This window comes from Pseudophryne corroboree, chromosome 4 (assembly GCF_028390025.1).
Source record: "Pseudophryne corroboree isolate aPseCor3 chromosome 4, aPseCor3.hap2, whole genome shotgun sequence".
Taxonomy (NCBI): domain Eukaryota; kingdom Metazoa; phylum Chordata; class Amphibia; order Anura; family Myobatrachidae; genus Pseudophryne; species Pseudophryne corroboree.
The window spans coordinates 33,964,471-33,985,947 of record NC_086447.1 but is presented as its reverse complement, the minus strand read 5'-3'; the positions used below and the strand labels follow the sequence as shown (position 1 = coordinate 33,985,947).

Sequence of the window (21,477 nt, the reverse complement as noted above, 5' to 3'; positions counted from 1 at the left end):
GTAGGATGACTGCTGTGATATTTCATCTTCCTCGCAAAGGACTGTTGGACAGTCAATTGCTTGGTGGAAGTAGTAAAAGTGGTCTTATGACTTCCCCTCTGGGATGACCATCGACTCCCAGCAGCAACAACAGCAGCGCCAGCAGCAGTAGGCGTTACACGCAAGGATGCATCGGAGGAATCCCAGGCAGGAGAGGAATCGTCAGAATTGCCAGTGACATGGCCTGCAGGACTATTGGCATTCCTGGGGAAGGAGGAAATTGACACTGAGGGAGTTGGTGGGGTGGTTTGCGTGAGCTTGGTTACAAGAGGAAGGTATTTACTGGTCAGTGGACTGCTTCCGCTGTCACCCAAAGTTTTTGAACTTGTCACTGACTTATTATGAATGCGCTGCAGGTGACGTATAAGGGAGGATGTTCCGAGGTGGTTAACGTCCTTACCCCTACTTATTACAGCTTGACAAAGGCAACACACGGCTTGACACCTGTTGTCCGCATTTCTGTTGAAATACTTCCACACCGAAGAGCTGATTTTTTTGGTATTTTCACCAGGCATGTCAGTGGCCATATTCCTCCCACGGACAACAGGTGTCTCCCCGGGTGCCTGACTTAAACAAACCACCTCACCATCAGAATCCTCCTGGTCAATTTCCTCCCCAGCGCCAGCAACACCCATATCCTCCTCATCCTGGTGTACTTCAACACTGACATCTTCAATCTGACTATCAGGAACTGGACTGCGGGTGCTCCTTCCAGCACTTGCAGGGGGCGTGCAAATGGTGGAAGGCGCATGCTCTTCACGTCCAGTGTTGGGAAGGTCAGACATCGCAACCGACACAATTGGAGTCGGACTCTCCTTGTGGATTTGGGATTTCGAAGAACGCACAGTTCTTTGCGGTGCTACTGCTTTTGCCAGCTTGAGTCTTTTCATTTTTCTAGCGAGAGGCTGAGTGCTTCCATCCTCATGTGAAGCTGAACCACTAGCCATGAACATAGGCCAGGGCCTCAGCCGTTCCTTGCCACTCCGTGTGGTAAATGGCATATTGGCAAGTTTACGCTTCTCCTCCGACAATTTTATTTTAGGTTTTGGAGTCCTTTTTTTACTGATATTTGGTGTTTTGGATTTGACATGCTCTGTACTATGACATTGGGCATCGGCCTTGGCAGACGACGTTGCTGGCATTTCATCGTCTCGGCCATGACTAGTGGCAGCAGCTTCAGCACGAGGTGGAAGTGGATCTTGATCTTTCCCTAATTTTGGAACCTCAACATTTTTGTTCTCCATATTTTAATAGGCACAACTAAAAGGCACCTCAGGTAAACAATGGAGATGGATGGATACTAGTATACTTATGGATGGACTGCCGAGTGCCGACACAGAGGTAGCTACAGCCGTGGACTACCGTACTGTGTCTGCTGCTAATATAGACTGGATGATAATGATATGAAATCAATATATATATGTATGTATATATAATATCACTAGTACTGCAGCCGGACAGGTAGATAATATATTTATTAGGTAATGATGACTGATGACGGACCTGCTGGACACTGTCAGCTCAGCAGCACCGCAGACTGCTACAGTAAGCTACTATACTATAGTAGTATGTACAAAGAAGAAAGAAAAAAAAAAACCACGGGTAGGTGGTATACAATTATGGATGGACTGCCGAGTGCCGACACAGAGGTAGCTACAGCCGTGGACTACCGTACTGTGTCTGCTGCTAATATAGACTGGATGATAATGATATGAAATCAATATATATATGTATGTATATATAATATCACTAGTACTGCAGCCGGACAGGTAGATAATATATTTATTAGGTAATGATGACTGATGACGGACCTGCTGGACACTGTCAGCTCAGCAGCACCGCAGACTGCTACAGTAAGCTACTATACTATAGTAGTATGTACAAAGAAGAAAGAAAAGAAAAAACCACGGGTAGGTGGTATACAATTATGGATGGACTGCCGAGTGCCGACACAGAGGTAGCTACAGCCGTGGACTACCGTACTGTGTCTGCTGCTAATATAGACTGGATGATAATGATATGAAATCAATATATATATGTATGTATGTATATATAATATCACTAGTACTGCAGCCGGACAGGTAGATAATATATTTATTAGGTAATGATGACTGATGACGGACCTGCTGGACACTGTCAGCTCAGCAGCACCGCAGACTGCTACAGTAAGCTACTATACTATAGTAGTATGTACAAAGAAGAAAGAAAAAAAAAAACCACGGGTAGGTGGTATACAATTATGGATGGACTGCCGAGTGCCGACACAGAGGTAGCTACAGCCGTGGACTACCGTACTGTGTCTGCTGCTAATATAGACTGGATGATAATGATATGAAATCAATATATATATGTATGTATATATAATATCACTAGTACTGCAGCCGGACAGGTAGATAATATATTTATTAGGTAATGATGACTGATGACGGACCTGCTGGACACTGTCAGCTCAGCAGCACCGCAGACTGCTACAGTAAGCTACTATACTATAGTAGTATGTACAAAGAAGAAAGAAAAAAAAAACCACGGGTAGGTGGTATATAATTATGGATGGACTGCCGAGTGCCGACACAGAGGTAGCTACAGCCGTGGACTAACGTACTGTGTCTGCTGCTAATATAGAGTCTAGACTGGATGATAAATTATTGATAATGAGATGAAATCAATATAATATCACTAGTACTGCAGCCGGACAGGTACTATATATATTTATTATGTAATGACTGATGACGGACCTGCTGGACACTGTCAGGTCAGCAGCACCGCAGACTGCTACAGTAAGCTACTATAGTAGTATGTATAAAGAAGAATGAAAAAAAAAAAAACCACGGGTAGGTGGTATACAATATTATATATATATATATATTATATACAATTATATATATATATATATATATATATATATATTAAACTGGTGGTGATTGATTATTAAACTGGTGGTCAGGTCACTCACGTTGCAACTTCCAACTAGTACTCCGAGTCCTAAGCAGACAATCACAAAATATATTATTATACTGGTGGTCAGTGTGGTCACAACAATGGCAGTGTGGCACTGACTCTGGCAGCAAAAGTGTGCACTGTACGTTATATGTACTCCTGAGTCCTGCTCTCAGACTCTAACTGCTCCCCACTGTCAGTGTCTCCCCCACAAGTCAGATAATACAATACACTTACAGTCACACTATCTAATCTATATCACTTCAGCAAGTAGTATAGTAGTATAGTAGTACTCCTCCTAATAATGCTCCCCAAAATTACTACTACTGTGTCTCTCTCGTCTCTACTGTGTCTCTCTCTTCTCTAAACGGAGAGGACGCCAGCCACGTCCTCTCCCTATGACTCTCAATGCACGTGTGAAAATGGCGGCGACGCGCGGCTCCTTATATAGAATCCGAGTCTCGCGATAGAATCCGAGCCTCGCGAGAATCCGACAGCGGGATGATGACGTTCGGGCGCGCTCGGGTTAACCGAGCAAGGCGGGAAGATCCGAGTCGCTCGGACCCGTGAAAAAAAACATGAAGTTCGGGCGGGTTCGGATTCAGAGGAACCGAACCCGCTCATCTCTACCAATAACACAGCGCTGCTGCGGCTCCCTCCTCCACCTCCCTCCTCCTCCTTCTCTCCTGCCCGGGAATAGTCTGACGCTGCACCGAGGAGCCTGAGCCAGCGGAGAGGGTAAGTATAATTCTTCTTTCTTTCTTTCTTTCTTTCTTTCTTTCTTTCTTTCTTTCTTTCTTTCTTTCTTTCTTTCTTTCTTTCTTTCTTTTCTACAAAAAAGGGGGACTGTCTGCCACAATGTGTAAAAAGGGGGAATCTGCTTGCCGCAATGTGTAAAAAGGGGGAATCTGCCTGCCGTAGTGTGTAAAAAGGGGGAATCTGCCTGCCGCAATGTATAAAAACGGGGAATCTGCCTGCCGCAATGTGTAAAAAGGGGGAATCTGCCTGCTGCAATGTGTAAAAACGGGGAATCTGCCTGCCGCAATGTGTAAAAAGGGGGAATCTGCCTGCCGTAATGTGTAACAAGGGCACGCTGTCTGTCGTAATGTGTAACAACAAGGGTACACTGTCTGCCGTAATGTGTAACAAGGGCACGCTGTCTGCCGTAATGTGTAAAAAGGGCACTCTGTCTGCCGTTATGTGTAACGCTTTCTGCCGCTATGTTTAACAAGGGCACGCTGTCTGCCATTATGTGTAAAAAGTGTACGCTGTCTGCCGCTATGTGTAACAAGGGCACGCTGTCTGCCGCTATGTGTAACGCTTTCTGCCGCTATGTTTAACAAGGGCACGCTGTCTGCCGTTATGTGTAAAAAGTGTACGCTGTCTGCCGCTATGTGTAACAAGGGCACGCTGTCTGCCATTATGTGTAAAAAGTGTACGCTGTCTGCCGCTATGTGTAACAAGGGCACGCTGTCTGCCGTTATGTGTAAAAAGGGTACGCTGTCTGCCGCTATGTTTAACAAGGGCACGCTGTCTGCCGTTATGTGTAAAAAGTGTACGCTGTCTGCCGCTATGTGTAACAAGGGCACGCTGTCTGCCGTTATGTGTAAAAAGGGTACGCTGTCTGCCGCTATGTTTAACAAGGGCACGCTGTCTGCCGTTATTTGTAAAAAGTGTACGCTGTCTGCCGCTATATGTAACAAGGGCACGCTGTCTGCCGTTATGTGCAAAAAGGGGACGCTGTCTGCCGTTATGTGTAAAAAGGGCACGCTGTCTGCCGTTATGTGTAAAAAAGGGGGACGCTGTCTGCCGTAATGTGTAAAAAGGGGACGCTGTCTGCTGTAATGTGTAAAAAGAGGAATCTGTCCGCCGTAAGGTGTAAAAGGGTCTCTACCTGGTGTAGTGGTGCTACTGTGCGGCGTAATTTGAATAATGGAGACTACTGTGCACCGTTTTATGAATTGGTATTATTTTGTGGCCACACCCCTTCCCCACGAAGCCACGCCACTATGTATTTTTGCGCGCGCCTACGACGCGCACTGCCCCTGTTTTGCATGCAGGAGTGGGGCTCCGATGCCGTTTCTTGCACACAGTGCTAAAATGTCTAGTTACGGCACTGTTGCTAGGTATCCACTTCCCTGAGCAGGTCCCCCTCACCAGATCCTCTCCAGGGGTTAGGGGGTGGACTTGGATGGGATGGGGGCAAGCCATTTTGTCGCACATGGGCCCACCGCTCGCTAGTTCCGCCACTGCGCCCACACTAGGGTAAGTGCTTGTCAGCGGCCAGTTCATCTACCTGCACAAGTTTTGGAGTGTGGGAGGAAGCCGCAACGCCTGCAGGTTACCCACACAAACTTGGAGAGAACATACAAACTCCTCACCGATAATGCCTGGGTCTGGAATTGAACTCATGACCTCAGGGCTGGGAGACAGTAATACTAACCACTAAGCCAATCGCGCCTTTAGCTTCTGCCTGTGCATAATGATAACCTCTGCCCACTGATGTTGCACAGTGCGGATTTGATCAGGGTTTTTGACCTCTCTGTCACATGTGATGCCCAGTAGCGGAACCCTAGCAGTCAGTGACTACAGCTGTGTGCACACTGGCAGTACCTGGTGACGGGATCTGCAGGATAGGGGGCAGCTAGTGCAAATACCATGACTGTCGTGTCACTACTGGGGCCTACACCATAGCTGCAGCCTGCAGTGCTTGTCACAGGAGCTTCCAATCATTCTCTCTCTGCCTCGGTGCTGGAAGTTAGGTGACTGGTAGCATCTATTAGTGTGGAGCTGCCTCGTACATTGCTCCTGACATTACACAGTACCACAGGGCCAGATTGGGAAGTATCGCACTTTGCATCTGTATACAATATATGATACACGCAGTATCCTAGTTTGGTTGTTTTTCTTCTATAGTCAAATAGTGTTTGCTTTGTGTATTTATTGTAGTCGGATATAAGTCAGAGCAAACAGACCTGAAAAGGATATAAGCAAAATAGCAGCCGACTGTCAGGCTACACGTCCACTCCTGTGTCACTAACGTGTGTGCAATGCAAATTCCACTCACTATAGACATATAGTGCCGGGGGCAGCGTGTAACCATCCGCCGGCTAATGGGGGAGGTGTATCAACTATCAAGAAGTAGAAGATGGCCATAGACACCAGTCAGCTTCTGTCATTTTATAGACTAAGGGGGACATTTACTAAGCAGTGATAAGAGCGGGGAAGTGAGCCAGTGGAGAACTTGACCCATCAACCAATCAGCAGCTCTGTATCTTTTTATAGTATGCCAATTATAGATGTTACTTCAGTGCTCATTGGTTGCCATGGGCAACTTCTCCACTGGATCACTTCTCCGCTCTTATCACTGCTTAGTAAATGTCCCCCTGAGAGAGAGAAATCATAGGAAGAAGCCGAGTCTCCACTTTTATCTATCTCAAAGGTCGGATACATCTCACCTAGGGGTCTATGTACTAAGCCTTGGAGAGTGATAAAGTGGATTGAGATAATGGGGTGTATTCATGAAGCAGTGATAAGAGCGGAGAGGTGAGCCAGTGGAGAAGTTGCCCATGGCAACCAATCAGCATGGAAGAAACATTCATAATTTGCATATTATACGATTGTACGGAATAGCTGATTGGTTGCCATGGGCAACTTCTCCACAGGCTCACTTCTCCACTGTTATCACCGCTTCATGAATAGACCCCGAAGTTCTGACCAACCATCATTTTTTTCAAATACAACCTGTAATGTGGCAGTTAGGAGCAGATTGGCTGGTACTTTATCTCTTTCCACTTTATCTCCCTCCTGATGGAATGTACCAGTGGGAAAATGGAATAAAACCCCAGTTTGTAGGGTTTTACTGCATTTCCCGTATATACTGTACAAAGATCCGGATGCCAGGTTTCAGATGCGGGGGGTAACTGCGTTAACCTATAGAAGCCTACAGGCCTCTTTCCGCATCATTCCTGTAGAGGGATCCAACCGGATCTCTCCCAGCATCCCCCGTAGGCCGCAGCGTCACTCTGCGCATATGCAGACGGACTCCCTGGTCGTGAACCCGGAAGTCCAGGGACCGGTAGATAGATAGATAGATAGATAGATAGATAGATAGATAGATAGATAGATAGATAGATAGATAATTACAGCAACAGAGCTCTACACAGTAGAGTGAGATAGATAGATAGATAGATAGATAGATAGATAGATAGATAGATAGATAGATAGATAGATAGATAGATAGATAGATAGATAGATAGATAGATAGATAGATAGATAGATAGATAATTACAGCAACAGAGCTCTACACAGTAGAGTGAGATAGATAGATAGATAGATAGATAGATAGATAGATAGATAGATAGATAGATAGATATGTGGTGAAGCGTACCTGAAGTCTCGCGTCTGGCCCGTTGCGGCTCGTCCGGTCGTCCAGTTCCTGCTTGTGCGAAGCCTGTTGGAATCTGCGGAGGACACCTGTATAGGACCTGGGCAGAAGGACGGAGATACCCCAGTACAGACAACACCCCCGAGTGTGTAAGGACCACTACGGTGGGATACGGTAACAAAGATTTATTGTAAAAGAGACTAGTCCCCTTTCAGGGAAACTGGATTTGCGGTTAGTAAACCTAGTACATTTCAGTTAGGATCATTAACATTTCTCACATATCATTCACAAAGGTAATATGAACATGGCATAATAATGACACAAATGCATTTCAGAACTGTAACATCCCAAAAAGGGGCTTCAGAAAAGAAGGATTCATGAATACACAGGCAGTACGCTAAACACGCCACTAGGTGGCACTATGAACTCGATAAAGGGGTCTCTGGCCCAATATATATTTATATAATCCGGAAAAGTTCAGGTGTATGTCCTTACAAATAGTACTGAACGAAACGTCTGTCAAGTGTTCCCCAGTGGCCAGGGCGGTGACACAGGGTCCTGTCTATTTTGAAGCATTTACAGTGGCAGAGGGTCGGTAGCCTGTCATAACTGGGGATCAGGTGAGGGCTTGGAGGCTGTAAGGGCTGATGCACAGTGGGAATTCAAAGCATTATGACTGGACACATCTCTATGGCAGTGGAGGTGTAGGCATTTATTAGGGTGTGCTGCTTTTGCTCGGACACTTTGGCTCCCCTGTAAAGTGTTCTCTGGTAAGGAGGTAGTTTGGGTTACCCGCTTTCTGCTGCTGCTTGCGGCTCCCCTTTCTCCAATCCTGGGCAGCGGTAGCAGTGTGACTCCAGCTCTCTTTATCAGTGCGCGCCTCTTCTCATCGCATGCTGTATGGCGCCTCCGTTCCGCTGTCACAGCACCACGTCTCTTCCCAGCAGCAGCGCTGATCGAACTCCTCGGTTTTGCGGCGCCCCCAGCGCGGCTCTCTGACGCTGCTCCCAGTGTCCTCCGTCAGCTCTCTTCAGTGGCAGAGAGGCTGGCGGCTCCAGTCGTGTCCCGGTTCTCCTCTCACGGCTGAGACTAGCGGCTCTCTCCTCCTTGCTTCGACCCGCCGTCCTCCGTAAGTCTCCTTTCTCTATCCATCCCAAAACGGCGCTAACCCCGCCTCCACTCTTCCGCTCTGCGGGCAGCTAATCCACGCATTCTTTTGGTTAGGAGGCACTGGGTCCTAGTGCCCTCCATCTAGTCCTCCTGTCAGACGCGGTTGCCTAGCAGCCAGCCGACCAGCCACATTAACCCCTGCAGTCCCTGGTGGGTTAAGGTACTCAGCAGTGGCTGGGGGGCGGATACTGGGCATTACAGATAGATAGATAGATAGATAGATAGATAGATAGATAGATAGATAGATAGATAGATAGATAGATAGATAGATAGATAATTACAGCAACAGAGCTCTACACATTAGACAGGGAGTGAAAGAGAGAGAGAGAGAGAGAGAGAGAGAGAGAGAGAGAGAGAGAGAGAGAGTGTGTGTGTGTGTGTGTGTGTGTGTGTGTGTGTGTGTGTGTGTGTGTGTGTGTGTGTGTGTGTGTGTGTGTGTGTGTATTACAGCAACAGAGCTCTACACATAGGCAGGGAGTGTGTGTGTGTGTGTGTGTGTGTGTGTGTGTGTGTGTGTGTGTGTGTGTGTGTGTGTGTGTGTGTGTGTGTGTGTGTGTGTGTGTGTGTATTACAGCTACAGAGGCAGGGAGTGTGAGAGTGTGTTTTTTTATTATTTTTTTAATGTCACCTTTGTGGCCGATCCGGCATCCAGGCCTGCCAGGCGCAGTCACTCTTGTACAGGCGCTCCCAGCCCCTCTCCATTGCCGGCGGTGGCGGCTCTCACGGGCGGAGCAGCAGCAGCTCAGTTAACAGAGCTGCCGCCTGCAGTAGCGCTTCCACTCCCTCCTCGCTGCCGGTGGCGGGTCTGACAGGCAGTGCGGCGCCGGCTCATTTAACGGAGCTGCCGCCTACAGTAGCACTTCCACTCCCTCTCCATTAATACCGCTCCCCTCCCTTACAGAGGCAGCAGCGCAGCGGAACTTACACCTGACTAAAATGGCCGTACGTGGGGGTGTGCTGCCAGATGGTGTGCCTTCAGTGCAGTTGTGTTGTGGGCAAGGCACCATTGGCACACACCTAGTTACAGATCTGCCAGTCACTAGGTATTGTGCCAGGCTAGCACTGGATTTTGGCACCTGGTATTTCCCAGAAATGAGGATAAACCGAGCAGTAGTGTAAGAGAATGGAAATAGATGGACTGGCATGTGTCGCCATACGCCCCTATGGATTATTCAGCATCCATGGTCACTTGTATTATGTGGAGGTTTCTGCCGGGAGCAGAGGGTAGGTTACACTGTAAGTGCACTGGCCGGGCCACGTAGACTCACTGGTGCACAAAGCACGTGTAAGGGAAGTCCACAGTTCCTAACCACCATTACTGTCTTCCTGTAACCAAATTCTCCCCATCTACCTGTCTGTGAGCCTACTGGGAGATGTACCTAGTTACTGTCAAAAATAAAAATAAAAAAAGTGTATAAAGACATTTATAAAAGTTGCTAAGTCAGTGGCACACAGTATAGGCCGCTATTTTGTGGGCCTGACCAGCCTGCAGCCAGTTAATGTTAGAGAACACACTGAGGCATTGCCTAATAGTCATGAGGTACTGGATCCTAATGGATTGATAGGCTGTGATCTGTGTGTAGGTGATAATTAATCCTGTAGCACGTGTGTACCTGCCACACGAGGAAGGCAGCCATTTTGGGTGTGAGATTGCAGTCTCAGCTCGTCGGGGACACCCCGACATCCTCATGAATACTGTGACTGGTACAAAATAGGCCTCAAACGTTTGCAAACCGCTGACTTAACAAAGTACGTCTTTCTAGAAGTGACGTCGTTTCATTTCACCTTCTTTTGTTTCCTTTGGGATGTTTGCCCCTTGTAGATGGAGATGAAGGGGACAGTCGCTGAGGGAAGAGTAAGGAGATCCACTGGTGAGTAGATGATTACGATGATACGTTCAGTAATTATACAGGCAACAACATGTATCAAACACGTATGACTGAAAAACGCACGCAACGTGTCATTGTTACATATACAGGTATGTTACATGGTGCTGACATTTAGAAATCCTCCATACAAAGGGCCACATGATGGTTCAAGAAAAATATTTCCCATTGGTGAGATGATGATCCCGCCTTAGATAACAAGAGCTGCGCCAGCGATACTGAATGCTAGTCGGTAACAATTGCATGCTTGGAACTAAGGGGGTGATATATTGAGAAGTTGCCCATAGCAACCAGTTTTTACCTATCATTTTATAGAATGTACTTGATAAATTCATACCGCAAAGATGATTGGTTGCTATGGGCAACTTCTCCACTTGTTCCACTATTTTCACTGCTTGATACATCTTCTCCTATATGACTGTATTCAGCTACAATCTGTACATTTGACTCTGGAGAACTGCAGAAGTGTATCTTTACTACCTGCAAGTCATAGTGAACAATGGCTGCAGCAGCACTTCCTGTAATAACAAAACACTTCCTGTGTAGCAAACACTTCCTGTATGACAAGTGGATGGTAGTGATGTAATTCACATACAGCGTGTGCTAGAGATGCATCTGAGAACAGGTGTAGCTAAGAGTACACATTACACTGTGTAGCCGCCCTCTACATGCCTATCCTAACCTCACCCTACGTGCACACACAGTTGACCCCAAAATGCAAGTGCTGCTGATGCATTGGCGTATCTATAATGAGTGCCGTTTGCACGATGCACATGGGCCCTTGGGTCCAGGGGGCCCTCACCGCACACCCCTCACTTTTGTTTAAATACTTACCTCTCCGAAGTAACGCGTTGGCACTGTAGCAGCATCACAAAAATGGTGAAAATGGTGCGGCGGCTGTTTTCCCAGAGATTTGCGCATGGACAGGAGAGAAGTGCATGTTCCAGGTGACCCACAACCATACTGTACCGCGCTGGGGGGGAGGGGGCCCACACGGAGCCTGCACACTGGCCTTCTCCTAAACCGCCCATGTTCTAACAGTAACACCCAACACATACTTGCCGACATTCTGGCTGCTCTCTGCGGGAGAGAGCAGCCAGGTCGGCTCAGCAAGGGGGCAGGGCAGGGCTGTGATGTGGGGAGGAGGTGGGATGGGGTGGGGCAGGGGTGGGACAGGGGGCGGAGTTTTGGCGGCACACCCTTTAAGCCACGCCCCCACTCTGTAATGCCGTGATTCCCAGCATTACACTGCAGGGGGTGTGGCTATGATGACTCGATTCAGCAAGAATCACGTCATCAACTGCCCGGACCGCCCACTTTACACACTAAGTGGGTGGACGGGCAGGGGGACCCCTGATTCCGGGAGACTTGCCTGCTCTTCCGGGGGGCCGGGAGGGTCACCCGATTTTCGGGAGCCTCCCGGCCATTCCGGGAGAGTAGGCAAGTATGACCCAACACCACCCAGCCACACCCAGCAGCAGGTGGACACTGCACTGCTCTTCCAAATCCATTTTGTCAGACTGATCTGCGTGCTTCCTGCATAAAGTCACATATGCACAATAATGGGCACACAATGCCCCAAGCCGGCACTTTTACATTTCTTGCAAATAATCCTTGGTGACTTGTAGAGCATCCTAGGACAGCATTCCAAGACAGCTTTCTAGGGCAGCATTGTAGGATAGCATTCTAGGGCAGCATTCTATGACAGCTTTCTAGGGCAGCATTGTAGGATAGCATTCTAGGACAGCATTCTATGACAGCTTTCTAGGGCAGCATTGTAGGATAGCATTCTAGGGCGGCATTCCAAGACAGCTTTCTAGGGCAGCATTGTAGGATAGCATTCTAGGACAGCATTCCAAGACAGCTTTCTAGGGCAGCATTGTAGGATAGCATTCTAGGACATCATTCCAAGACAGCTTTCTAGGGCAGCATTGTAGGATAGCATTCTAGGGCAGCATTCTATGACAGCTTTCTAGGGCAGCATTGTAGGATATCATTCTAGGGCAGCATTCCAAGACAGCTTTCTAGGGCAGCATTGTAGGATAGCATTCTAGGACAGCATTCTATGACAGTTTTCTAGGGCAACATTCCAGTACAGTATTCTAGGGCAGCATTCTAGGACAGCATTTCAGGACAGCATTCTAGGATAGCATTCCAGTACAGTATTCTAGGGCAGCTTTCTAGGGCAGCATTCTAGGACAGCATTTCAGGACAGCATTCTAGGGCAGCATTCTAGGACAGCATTCCAGTACAGTATTCTAGGGCAGCATTCTAGGACAGCTTTCCAGTACAGTATTCTAGGGCAGCATTCTAGGACAGCATTCAAGGGCAGTATTCTAGGACAGCATTCCAGTACAATATTCTAGAGTAGCGTTCTAGGACAGCATTTCAGGACAGCATTCCAGTACAGTATTCTAGGGCAGCGTTCTAGGACAGTATTCCAGTACAGTATTCTAGGACAGCATTCTAGGGCAGCATTCTAGGACAGCATTCTAGGGCAGCATTCCAGGGCAGCATTCCAGGGCCGCATTCTAGGGCAGCATTCTAGGAAACAGCGCTATTTACATTTGTCTGAAATTTGCATATAGTTTTGTTTTCCTAAATAATTTCCAACCCTCATTTATATGACTCAGTGAGTGAACTGCCTGAATAAGCAGGTGTTGTCCGTGTGCTCCTTCTCCTCCTAGGTGGAGTTTCCGGTAGGGTCTACGTCCAGGTTATAGCGCGCAATGCCCTAGCGGGTGACCATCAGCTCGTGAAGGATCTACTGACCAGTGGGAACCTCTCCTCTGCAAACCCAGCCATCAACATCACTGTCATTGCAGCTACAACAGGTCAGATGTGTGGTCACATTACAGAGAGATGTATATTTAAGCGGTGACCAGATATAACTTATATCTGCAGCGTACAAAATGTATATACACTATAGAATAGCGTGTTGCCTTTTTTTAGAGTGCAAACTCTTGTTCACGCGTCTCTCTCTCCGTTTGTTTTTCCTATGTAATTATATGCAGTAATTTGCTCGGTTTTATTTATGTAGTGATTTCTGTATGAATACTAATTGTTTAACGTGTTTGTGATTGACTTAATGTGGTGACTGCTTTTATGCAGTGTTGCCTTGTGTACAGTACTACTCACTGATGCCATATAATAAAGACATAATACTACTATTGATACTTAATCTGTTTCATGGACAGGATAAGATAATGTCAGCGCTACAATGTATCTCACAGTCATCAGCCGTAGTCTGCAATGCGCCATGATTTTAGGTGGTGGCAAAGGGAGTCATTCCGAGTTGTTCGCTCGCTAGCTGCTTTTAGCAACATTGCACACGCTAGGCCGCCACCCTCTGGGAGTGTATCTTAGCTTAGCAAAATAGTGAACGAAAGATTAGCAGAATTGCGAATAGAAATTTCTTAGCAGTTTCTGAGTAGCTCGAGACTTACTCCTACACTGCGATCAGCTCAGCCCGTTTCGTTCCTGGTTTGACGTCACAAACACACCCTGCGTTCGGCCAGCCACTCCCCCGTTTCTCCAGACACTCCCGCATTTTTCCGCACACTCCCTGAAAACGGCCAGTTTCTGTCCAGAAACACCCACCTGTCAATCACACTCCGATCACTTCAACGATGAAAATTCTTCGTTCGGACGTGAGTAAATCTACTAAGTTTTGTGCTAAAATACTTAGCGCATGCGCACTGCGTATCATGCGTATTTTTGCCTTAATTGCTGCGTTGCAAAAATCGTCAACAAGCGAACAACTCAGAATGACCCCCAATGTGCAGACTTTCTCGCTGCAGATATGTTGATAAATATTGAGTGATTACAACTTGTCGTATTATTAGGTGTTCTGCTCCAGCTGCTGGCACATATCTTACCACAAAGAAATCTGCGTCTACAATGAAGAGTACTCGCAATTCACCATTTCATAGAGCTTCAGCAGCAGAATGAACTGACGCGTTTAATCATCTAAAATATATTTCATCAGATGCCCCTGATGAAGTTAATTTATGAGAAAACACATGGCTTTCCACAATAATAAAACTCCTATTTATTATTGATATCCAACTGAAAAAAGTCCTAGAACATAACCCTAACCCTTACACCCAACTCCAGTTGTCCAGTGCGCCATCTTTCATGTCATATGGATGTACAGTATAAAAGGCTGGACAGGAAAACCATATTCCATCTTTTCATCCTTGCCTTGGTCGTTCCAATTTACAGTACATGTCCTAATAATTATTATTAGCTATCTGTGTTCTTTGTGTATACCTTACCTTAAACAGGTAACGGGCATGCCTACCTGTCTCATTGTCTGTACTCACTGCTATGCTACCGTACATTGTCTTCTAGAGTGCACCAAGAAGAAAGAGCGCAATCAGTGTGAATGTCTATCCGGGTTCCTGTTTGACATATCGAAGTGCAAATCCTACCCATCATGTTACATCCCTCAGGACGTTGAGGCCTCCTGCATCTGCACTCACATGAATTCAAGCAGCACAATTTACTGTGAGCAGCCCCCAACAAGTAAGTGAACAATTCTTTCTCTCGCCCAAAAAGTTCCGGAATGAGAAATAGGACGTTGCAGTTCATCGCCATTCCTCGCGGCAAGATTCGGGTGAGGGTCTGGTGATGCCCTTGCTCTGCATCAAAAAGAACAGGAGGGAACTCTTGTGGGCATGGGAAGACACATGCGCTTTAATGCCCCAAACAGGACTTCACTGGGCATTTATTGGCCTAGAACTAAGGATGGACAATCATAGGTCCCATGTTAATAATCTGAATTGATACAGCCTTGGCACATACTCATCAGATAAGGCCAATAACCGGTATTTCTTGCTACCAACATTCCGCTTCTCTAATGCATTGCAATCAGCAGATCAAAGGGTATACTGTAATGTCCACAAAGTAGGCATGGTACATGCGGTATATGGGAGATAATGGGTCCTACTATTCTGCTAGTGACAAACAGGACTCCCTAAGAATGCAGCTAAAAGTTTGGGTCCATATGTCTATCCACCATCTTATACAGTGGCAGTGGTCAGGCTGGGAAAGATATCTGGATGACAAAATATATTTATGTGATATGTCACATGAACCGGTATTGGGCCGGACTATTGATAGTCAACATTTGATGTCCATATCTGCTCTGCTCTCCTGAGACCTGTTCTGAGAGCAGAGCCAGGGCCATGGGAGGGTAACCCGGCCTCCCCTCCAGACTGTAAGTGAATGAGAAGCACCAACTTCATGTATCATTGCCCTGTATCTATGCTGTAATCCGGGGTAACTAATCCTTTTCCATCCCCAGATCCAGGACGCGTTTCGCTATTTCCAAGCTCTGTCTCTGTTGGGAACGACATCCGCTTAGAGTTCTCTTCGTCAGAGGATGTCACCAATGTGAGGTGGTTTATGATGAACCCGCTGAGGAACTTGGCAAAGGAGGTTACTAACGGCACCACAGCCACGGTGATAACATCTAGAAGGAACTCTACGGTCAACATCAAAGACATACCCAGGAACTGGGAAGGTACTCTCTCCAACCAGGTCTCATTTCCACGTTCCTGTTTATCTCCTAAAATGCTCCCCAGTTTAGCATAATTCTCACACGTGGCACCTCTCCATGCCACACAGGCACCCACAGGCCATCTGCATAGACTGGCTGGTGGAGAGCTTGCTCGGAGTTAGTGCGCAGGGGCTCCCGCCCCAGGACAGTGCTTTACCAGGTTGCACAAGGGAAAGGAGTTTCACACGTAGAGGGAGATTTATCAAAGCTTAGAGAGAGATAAAGAGGAGAGAGATAAAGTACCAACCAATCAGCATCTAATGCTCAATTTACAGGCGGTGTTTGAGAAATGACAGTGAGCATACCTCCGAACATTTGGTCCATGGATATTGGGACCCTTGCACACCAGAGGGATGGGAAGTGTCGCCATCACGAGCCATGCCTCCCGGCCCCTCTCTCCTGGTGAATAGAGATTGTGTGCATTCACCGCTCCTCTGCAGCAATTGAGAGACGGTCTCCCAACTGCCCCACCCCCACCGAGGGACACTTTGGCCCGCAGGGTGGGAAAGCCGGACAGTGGCAAAAAAACGGGACTGCCCAGCTAAAATCGAGACATTTGGGAGGTATGAGTTGGGAGCTGATCGGTTGGTATTTTGATAAATCTCCCACCCAGGAATAGGAGAATAGTTATTTATTACAGTTATGCACTATCAGGGCTGTAGAATTTTAAAAACAAAGATTATCACTTATACAGTATAATATGGGAAAACAGCACACAGGGAAGCAATGCAATGCCAGTACCTGCTCTCCAGCCCCGATTCGTGGCTCCCATTCCTTCCTCACGTGCTGTATGTTATCACACAGAGTTGTCTCTATCACTGATTTAGCCCATTCCTGTGTGGATCTGCGGATGCACACCCACACCGCAGCCTTGCTTTATTTTTGCCTCCACACGCCCACTTCCAGTTACCCCCCCACCACAATCGTACAGGGTCGAGTCACATTTGAGAATGCTAAATTTGTGAAAATATGTGCATACGCAATGCAAGAAATTGCAGCATGAGACAGAAAAAAATATCAAATAGTGTCTCACTATGTGGCTATGAATAAGCCCCACAGTGAGGATGTATTCACGCAATTTGCAGGAAGCAGTACTTTCATTTGGATACGCAGTAATACTACACTCTAATATGGATTTATTCCGTTGGAGTGCGGTGGCATCTCCTGTACCCTGTAGTAACTTCTATAATCTGTTATCATGAGAATGTGCGGTGTTCTGCATTGTACTAAACTTTGCATTGTGATCAGAGCTGGCCCTAACCAATATGATGCCCTAGGCAAGATTTTGGCTGGTGCCCCCTAGCACCACCGCAAGTTCTGCAGGACAAGCCTGGCACGAGTCAGCTGGCAGCTCTGCTAACCTTGGGGCGCCTTTTGTCTTATTTGCATTACTATGTGGCTAGGATGCACATACAGCTTATCCTGATTAAAATGATATGCAGCATGCCTATATTCTGTGTGCGACTGTGGCTGTATTTACATAGGAATTGCTACATTACAGTGATTTCCAGGAATACACTGCAACGTAGCATTTTGTATGCAGAATCAGATACAGCCTCAGTTACACACAGAATATAGGCATGCCACATATCATTTTAATCAGCATAAGCTGCTGATGCCCCTAAGCATACCAAATGCCCTAGGCATTTGTCTGGTTTGCCTATGCCTAGGGCCGGCTCTGATTGTGATGGTGAAATATCAGGTTATCGTTGTATGCATTACAAGGGTACAGCAGAAGTGTAACACGTGGTGTTTGTCAAATACACATAACTATATCTCCTATATATTAGCCCAAGTCTGTGACTCTGTGCTGTAACGCTGGGCGGAGTTACAGTGGTGGGTGGAGTTATTCAAATGAGTCACAGAACTGGGCAAATCTATAGGAGACCAGCAGCAGAAGCAGATGGTATGGGCATGGCACAGGCAGGGGTGCATACCTCCCAGCTTTCCTCAGACAGAAGGAGACACACACACACACAAAAAACACCACACGGTGAAAAGGGGGCGTGGCCAACGAAAGGGGCGTGGCTTCGCGGGAGGGCACCCGTTTTCGTCAGTGCAGGGGCATGCCCAGCGCTCTGTAAGCTGCTGGCATGCCCCCAGGGGCAGATTATGAGTCCGGGGGGCCCAGGGCACTTAAGACAAGGGGCCCTATCTCATTGCTGTGCCTGCTGTGGGATTGGGGGCGTGGTCTAATCGCGCCCACGAAGCCACGCCCCTTATGCAAATTCCAGGAATTTTTTTTTAATGGAATTTTGGCCCCTCAGCTCGAGGTAAATCCAGAGGGGGTGGTCGCTCCCCCCTACACACCCGCACAGGCAGAAGAAAGCAGGGAGACTGCTGCCTCCCTGCACCACCATAGACCTGCCTACACGTAGCAGCGTGTGCTGACTGTAGCACAATGCTGCCGCTGTTGCTGGCAGGACGGGGGAGCTTCAGAGCTGGGAAAGAGCTACTCCAGCTGGGTGGCCCCCTAAAACTGTGGGGCCCATGGTACGTACCCCCTGGCCCCCCCTTAATCCGGCTCTGCTGCTGGAACCCCCCCTTAATCCGTACCCCCTGATGCCCCCTCTCCCTCTGTCTCCACTAAATTCACCGCTGCTCTGCTAAGCAAAACAGAGAGTACAGGAGCTTTCCAACTGCCCCCCCCCCCCCCCCCCAACACCACCACCACCGCGGGACACTGTGGCCCACGGGTGGGACAGCGGGACAGACCCTAAAAAATGGGACTGTCCCGCGAAAATCGGGACGGTTGGGAGGTGTGGGGGTGTGTGAGGGGGTATGCCGTACAGACAGACGGGCACCGGCTCACTGTGTGCTTGACCCCCCACATCAGCATACTCTGCAGGGTCTCTCTGGTGCGGAGGAGCGTCACTTTCTGACACACTCCACACTTCTTAGCTGCAGTTTTGTGGGGCACCTGCCGCTGTGCAGGTTCCGTACTGCCTCTGTTATCTCCAGCCCCGGCAACCCCACCGCTAGCTGCAGTGCTGCCACCCGCAGTGAGGTGCGCCCAGCTCCTTCACACACTTTAGCTGGCGGGCAGCGCTGCAGAAGTCCGCGCTGCTTGCAGGTTCCGACCCCCTCCTCCCTCCAGCCACAGCGTCTCCTGGGAGCTAACCAGTCACTCCCAGTCTCCCCTTACCACAGTGCCCGGCAGCTGCTCGAGCTCTGCGGTGTGTGACTGAGGAGGGGGGGAGGGATGCGGACGGGCAGAGGAAGCAGGACTCCAGCCTGAGAGAGTCAGCCATGCCAAGTCTCCACCAGCAGCAGATCCCAACAGGTTGGAGTGGAACAGCAGCAGCCAGCAGCAGTGACTCCGGTAAGACACATCTGTCTGTCACCACTGTTCTGTCCCTAATACCAATCTCTCCCATGCCCTGTGTTCTGTCATGTCCCTGTCACCGTTATCCTGGCCCTGTCACCCTTATCCTGGCCCTGTCACCCTTATCTTGGCCCTGTTACCCCTATCCAGGCCCTGTCACCCCTGTGCTTGACCTGTCAACCCTATACTGGCCCTGTCACCCCTGTCCTAGTCCTGCCGCCCCTACCATGGCCATGTCACCCCTATCCTGTCCCTGTAATTTCTGTTCTGGCCCCGTCGCCCCTGTTCTGGCCCTGTCACCCCTGTCCTGGCCCTGTCACCCCTGTTCTAACCCTGTCACCCATATTCTGACCCTGTCACCCCTGTCCTGGCCCCGTCACCCCTGTCCTGACCCTGTCACCCCTGTCCTGGCCCTGTTACTGCATACCCTCCAACTACCTTTTTGGCAGGTACAGTACCCGTAGCGCCTCCAGACCCCTCCCCAATGCACCACACCTCCGCACCTTCCCCTCTACCACATGCGGCACCCCACCCCTCCCCCACACGCTGTGCCTCCAGACCCCCTACACCACCCGCGGCTTCCACTCCTCCGCCCCTCCACCACCCACAGCACCTCCACACCCCCTCCACCATCCACCCCCCATATATGTCTCCCCCCACACCTGCCCCCCCTCCACCCGCAGCCTCTGCAGACACCCTCCTCCATCCGCGGTGCCCCCCTCATCCACCCCTCCCCCACCTGCCCCTCCACCACCTGCAGCACCTCCGGACCCCCTTCCCCATCCGCCGCACCACCTGTACCTGCCCCTCCCCTACTCACGGCACCTTCGGACCCCCTACCCCATCCCCGCCCCTTCCCATCCCACAGCACCTCCGGAACCCTTCACCCATCCGCAACATCCCCGCACCTGCCCCTCTCCCACCCTTGGCACCCCTGCCCTTCCCCCACCGGCAGTGCCTCCGGACCCCATCCCCCATCTGCAGCCCCCACTCCTCTGCCCCTCCCCCACCCGCAGCATCTCCCGACCCTTCCCCATCCGGCCCCCCCCGCTTCCACCCCCCCTCTACCCGCAGCATCTACAGACACCCTCCCCCATCCACAGTCCCCTCCGCACCTGCTACATTCTGTACATTGTGCCCTGCAGGTGCTGTTCACGCCGTCGCAAGGGGCTGCACCTCCTTCACCATCGCACGCCCTTTCATTGTGCAATATTTAACCACTAACAAAGGAATGCAGGTAATACTCCATATAATACAAATATTGAACCCCAGAAAGGCATGCAAGGGTTAAGGGGGCGTAGCCCCTTGCGACGGTGTGAAGAGCGCCCGTAGGGCGCGATGAAGCTCCTAGTATATATATATATATATATATATACTGTATATATATATATATATATATATATATATATATATATATATATACACATGCAGGACATAGCATTCAAATATTATTCACAAAATTGTTGGATGTTATTCTTATGTAAACATGAATCCAGCTCTAGAATAGCATGAAAACTACATTGAAAAATAAATCTAGTTTTACTACAAAGTGTACAGATCCGTTATCCTCTTAGTATTTTTGGATAATATTTCCTATGAGTTCTCGCGTAGGCATGCTCTTTTTATTGTTGTCGGATCCTATGGATCCCTGTCCAAAAAAGTTGAGAATTTGTAGCCCATAGGCTTCAACACTAACGCGTTTCGCACCTGTGACTGCTTTTGTGAGCGTAAAGCAGGAGACCCCTTTGGTAAATAATAACTGACTTCTTTTTTCTGTATAATATATATGCTACTTAACAATGTTAAAAACTCTCACCACCTTCCTGGAGATGACGTTCCATTCTCTCGCCCTGCAGGGTTATATGTGTGTAGGTTTAGTTACTGGAACCTACAGTGGAAAGCCAGTCACCAGGTTAAGCTCTCTCTGCAACCTCAGGACATCACACCGAAACCACCTCAAGTCCAGATCTGGAACAACTCCACCTCCTTCCCTGGGACCACAGTGGAGTGCTGCATCTGGGATGATGGAAGTTCCTACCGTGTGTTTTGGGAACCCGGCCACATCCCCTCAGGTGGGAGGTGTTATACAACTGGGAATGGTGGATGGTAGTGCACAGGAATTAGGGAATAAAGTAGGGATATTGGCCCTCATTCCGAGTTGTTCGCTCGT

The 21,477-nt window shown here is 48.6% G+C and overlaps 1 protein-coding gene across 2 annotated transcripts in view; it reads left to right on the top strand.

Annotated features, from left to right (window-relative positions):
* ADGRF3 (adhesion G protein-coupled receptor F3) overlaps positions 1 to 21,477 on the top strand; it is an 88,665-nt gene that overhangs the window by 7,587 nt on the left and 59,601 nt on the right. For both annotated transcript variants that reach the window (XR_010175805.1, XM_063914968.1), the window contains exons 2-6: positions 10,356 to 10,404; positions 13,107 to 13,253; positions 14,773 to 14,946; positions 15,728 to 15,946; positions 21,164 to 21,379. Coding sequence is in view for 1 of the 2 variants with exons in the window: in XM_063914968.1 (XP_063771038.1) it covers positions 10,356 to 10,404; positions 13,107 to 13,253; positions 14,773 to 14,946; positions 15,728 to 15,946; positions 21,164 to 21,379 (805 nt within the window). In the remaining variant the exon portion in view is untranslated. The remainder of the gene's footprint in view (positions 1 to 10,355; positions 10,405 to 13,106; positions 13,254 to 14,772; positions 14,947 to 15,727; positions 15,947 to 21,163; positions 21,380 to 21,477) is intronic.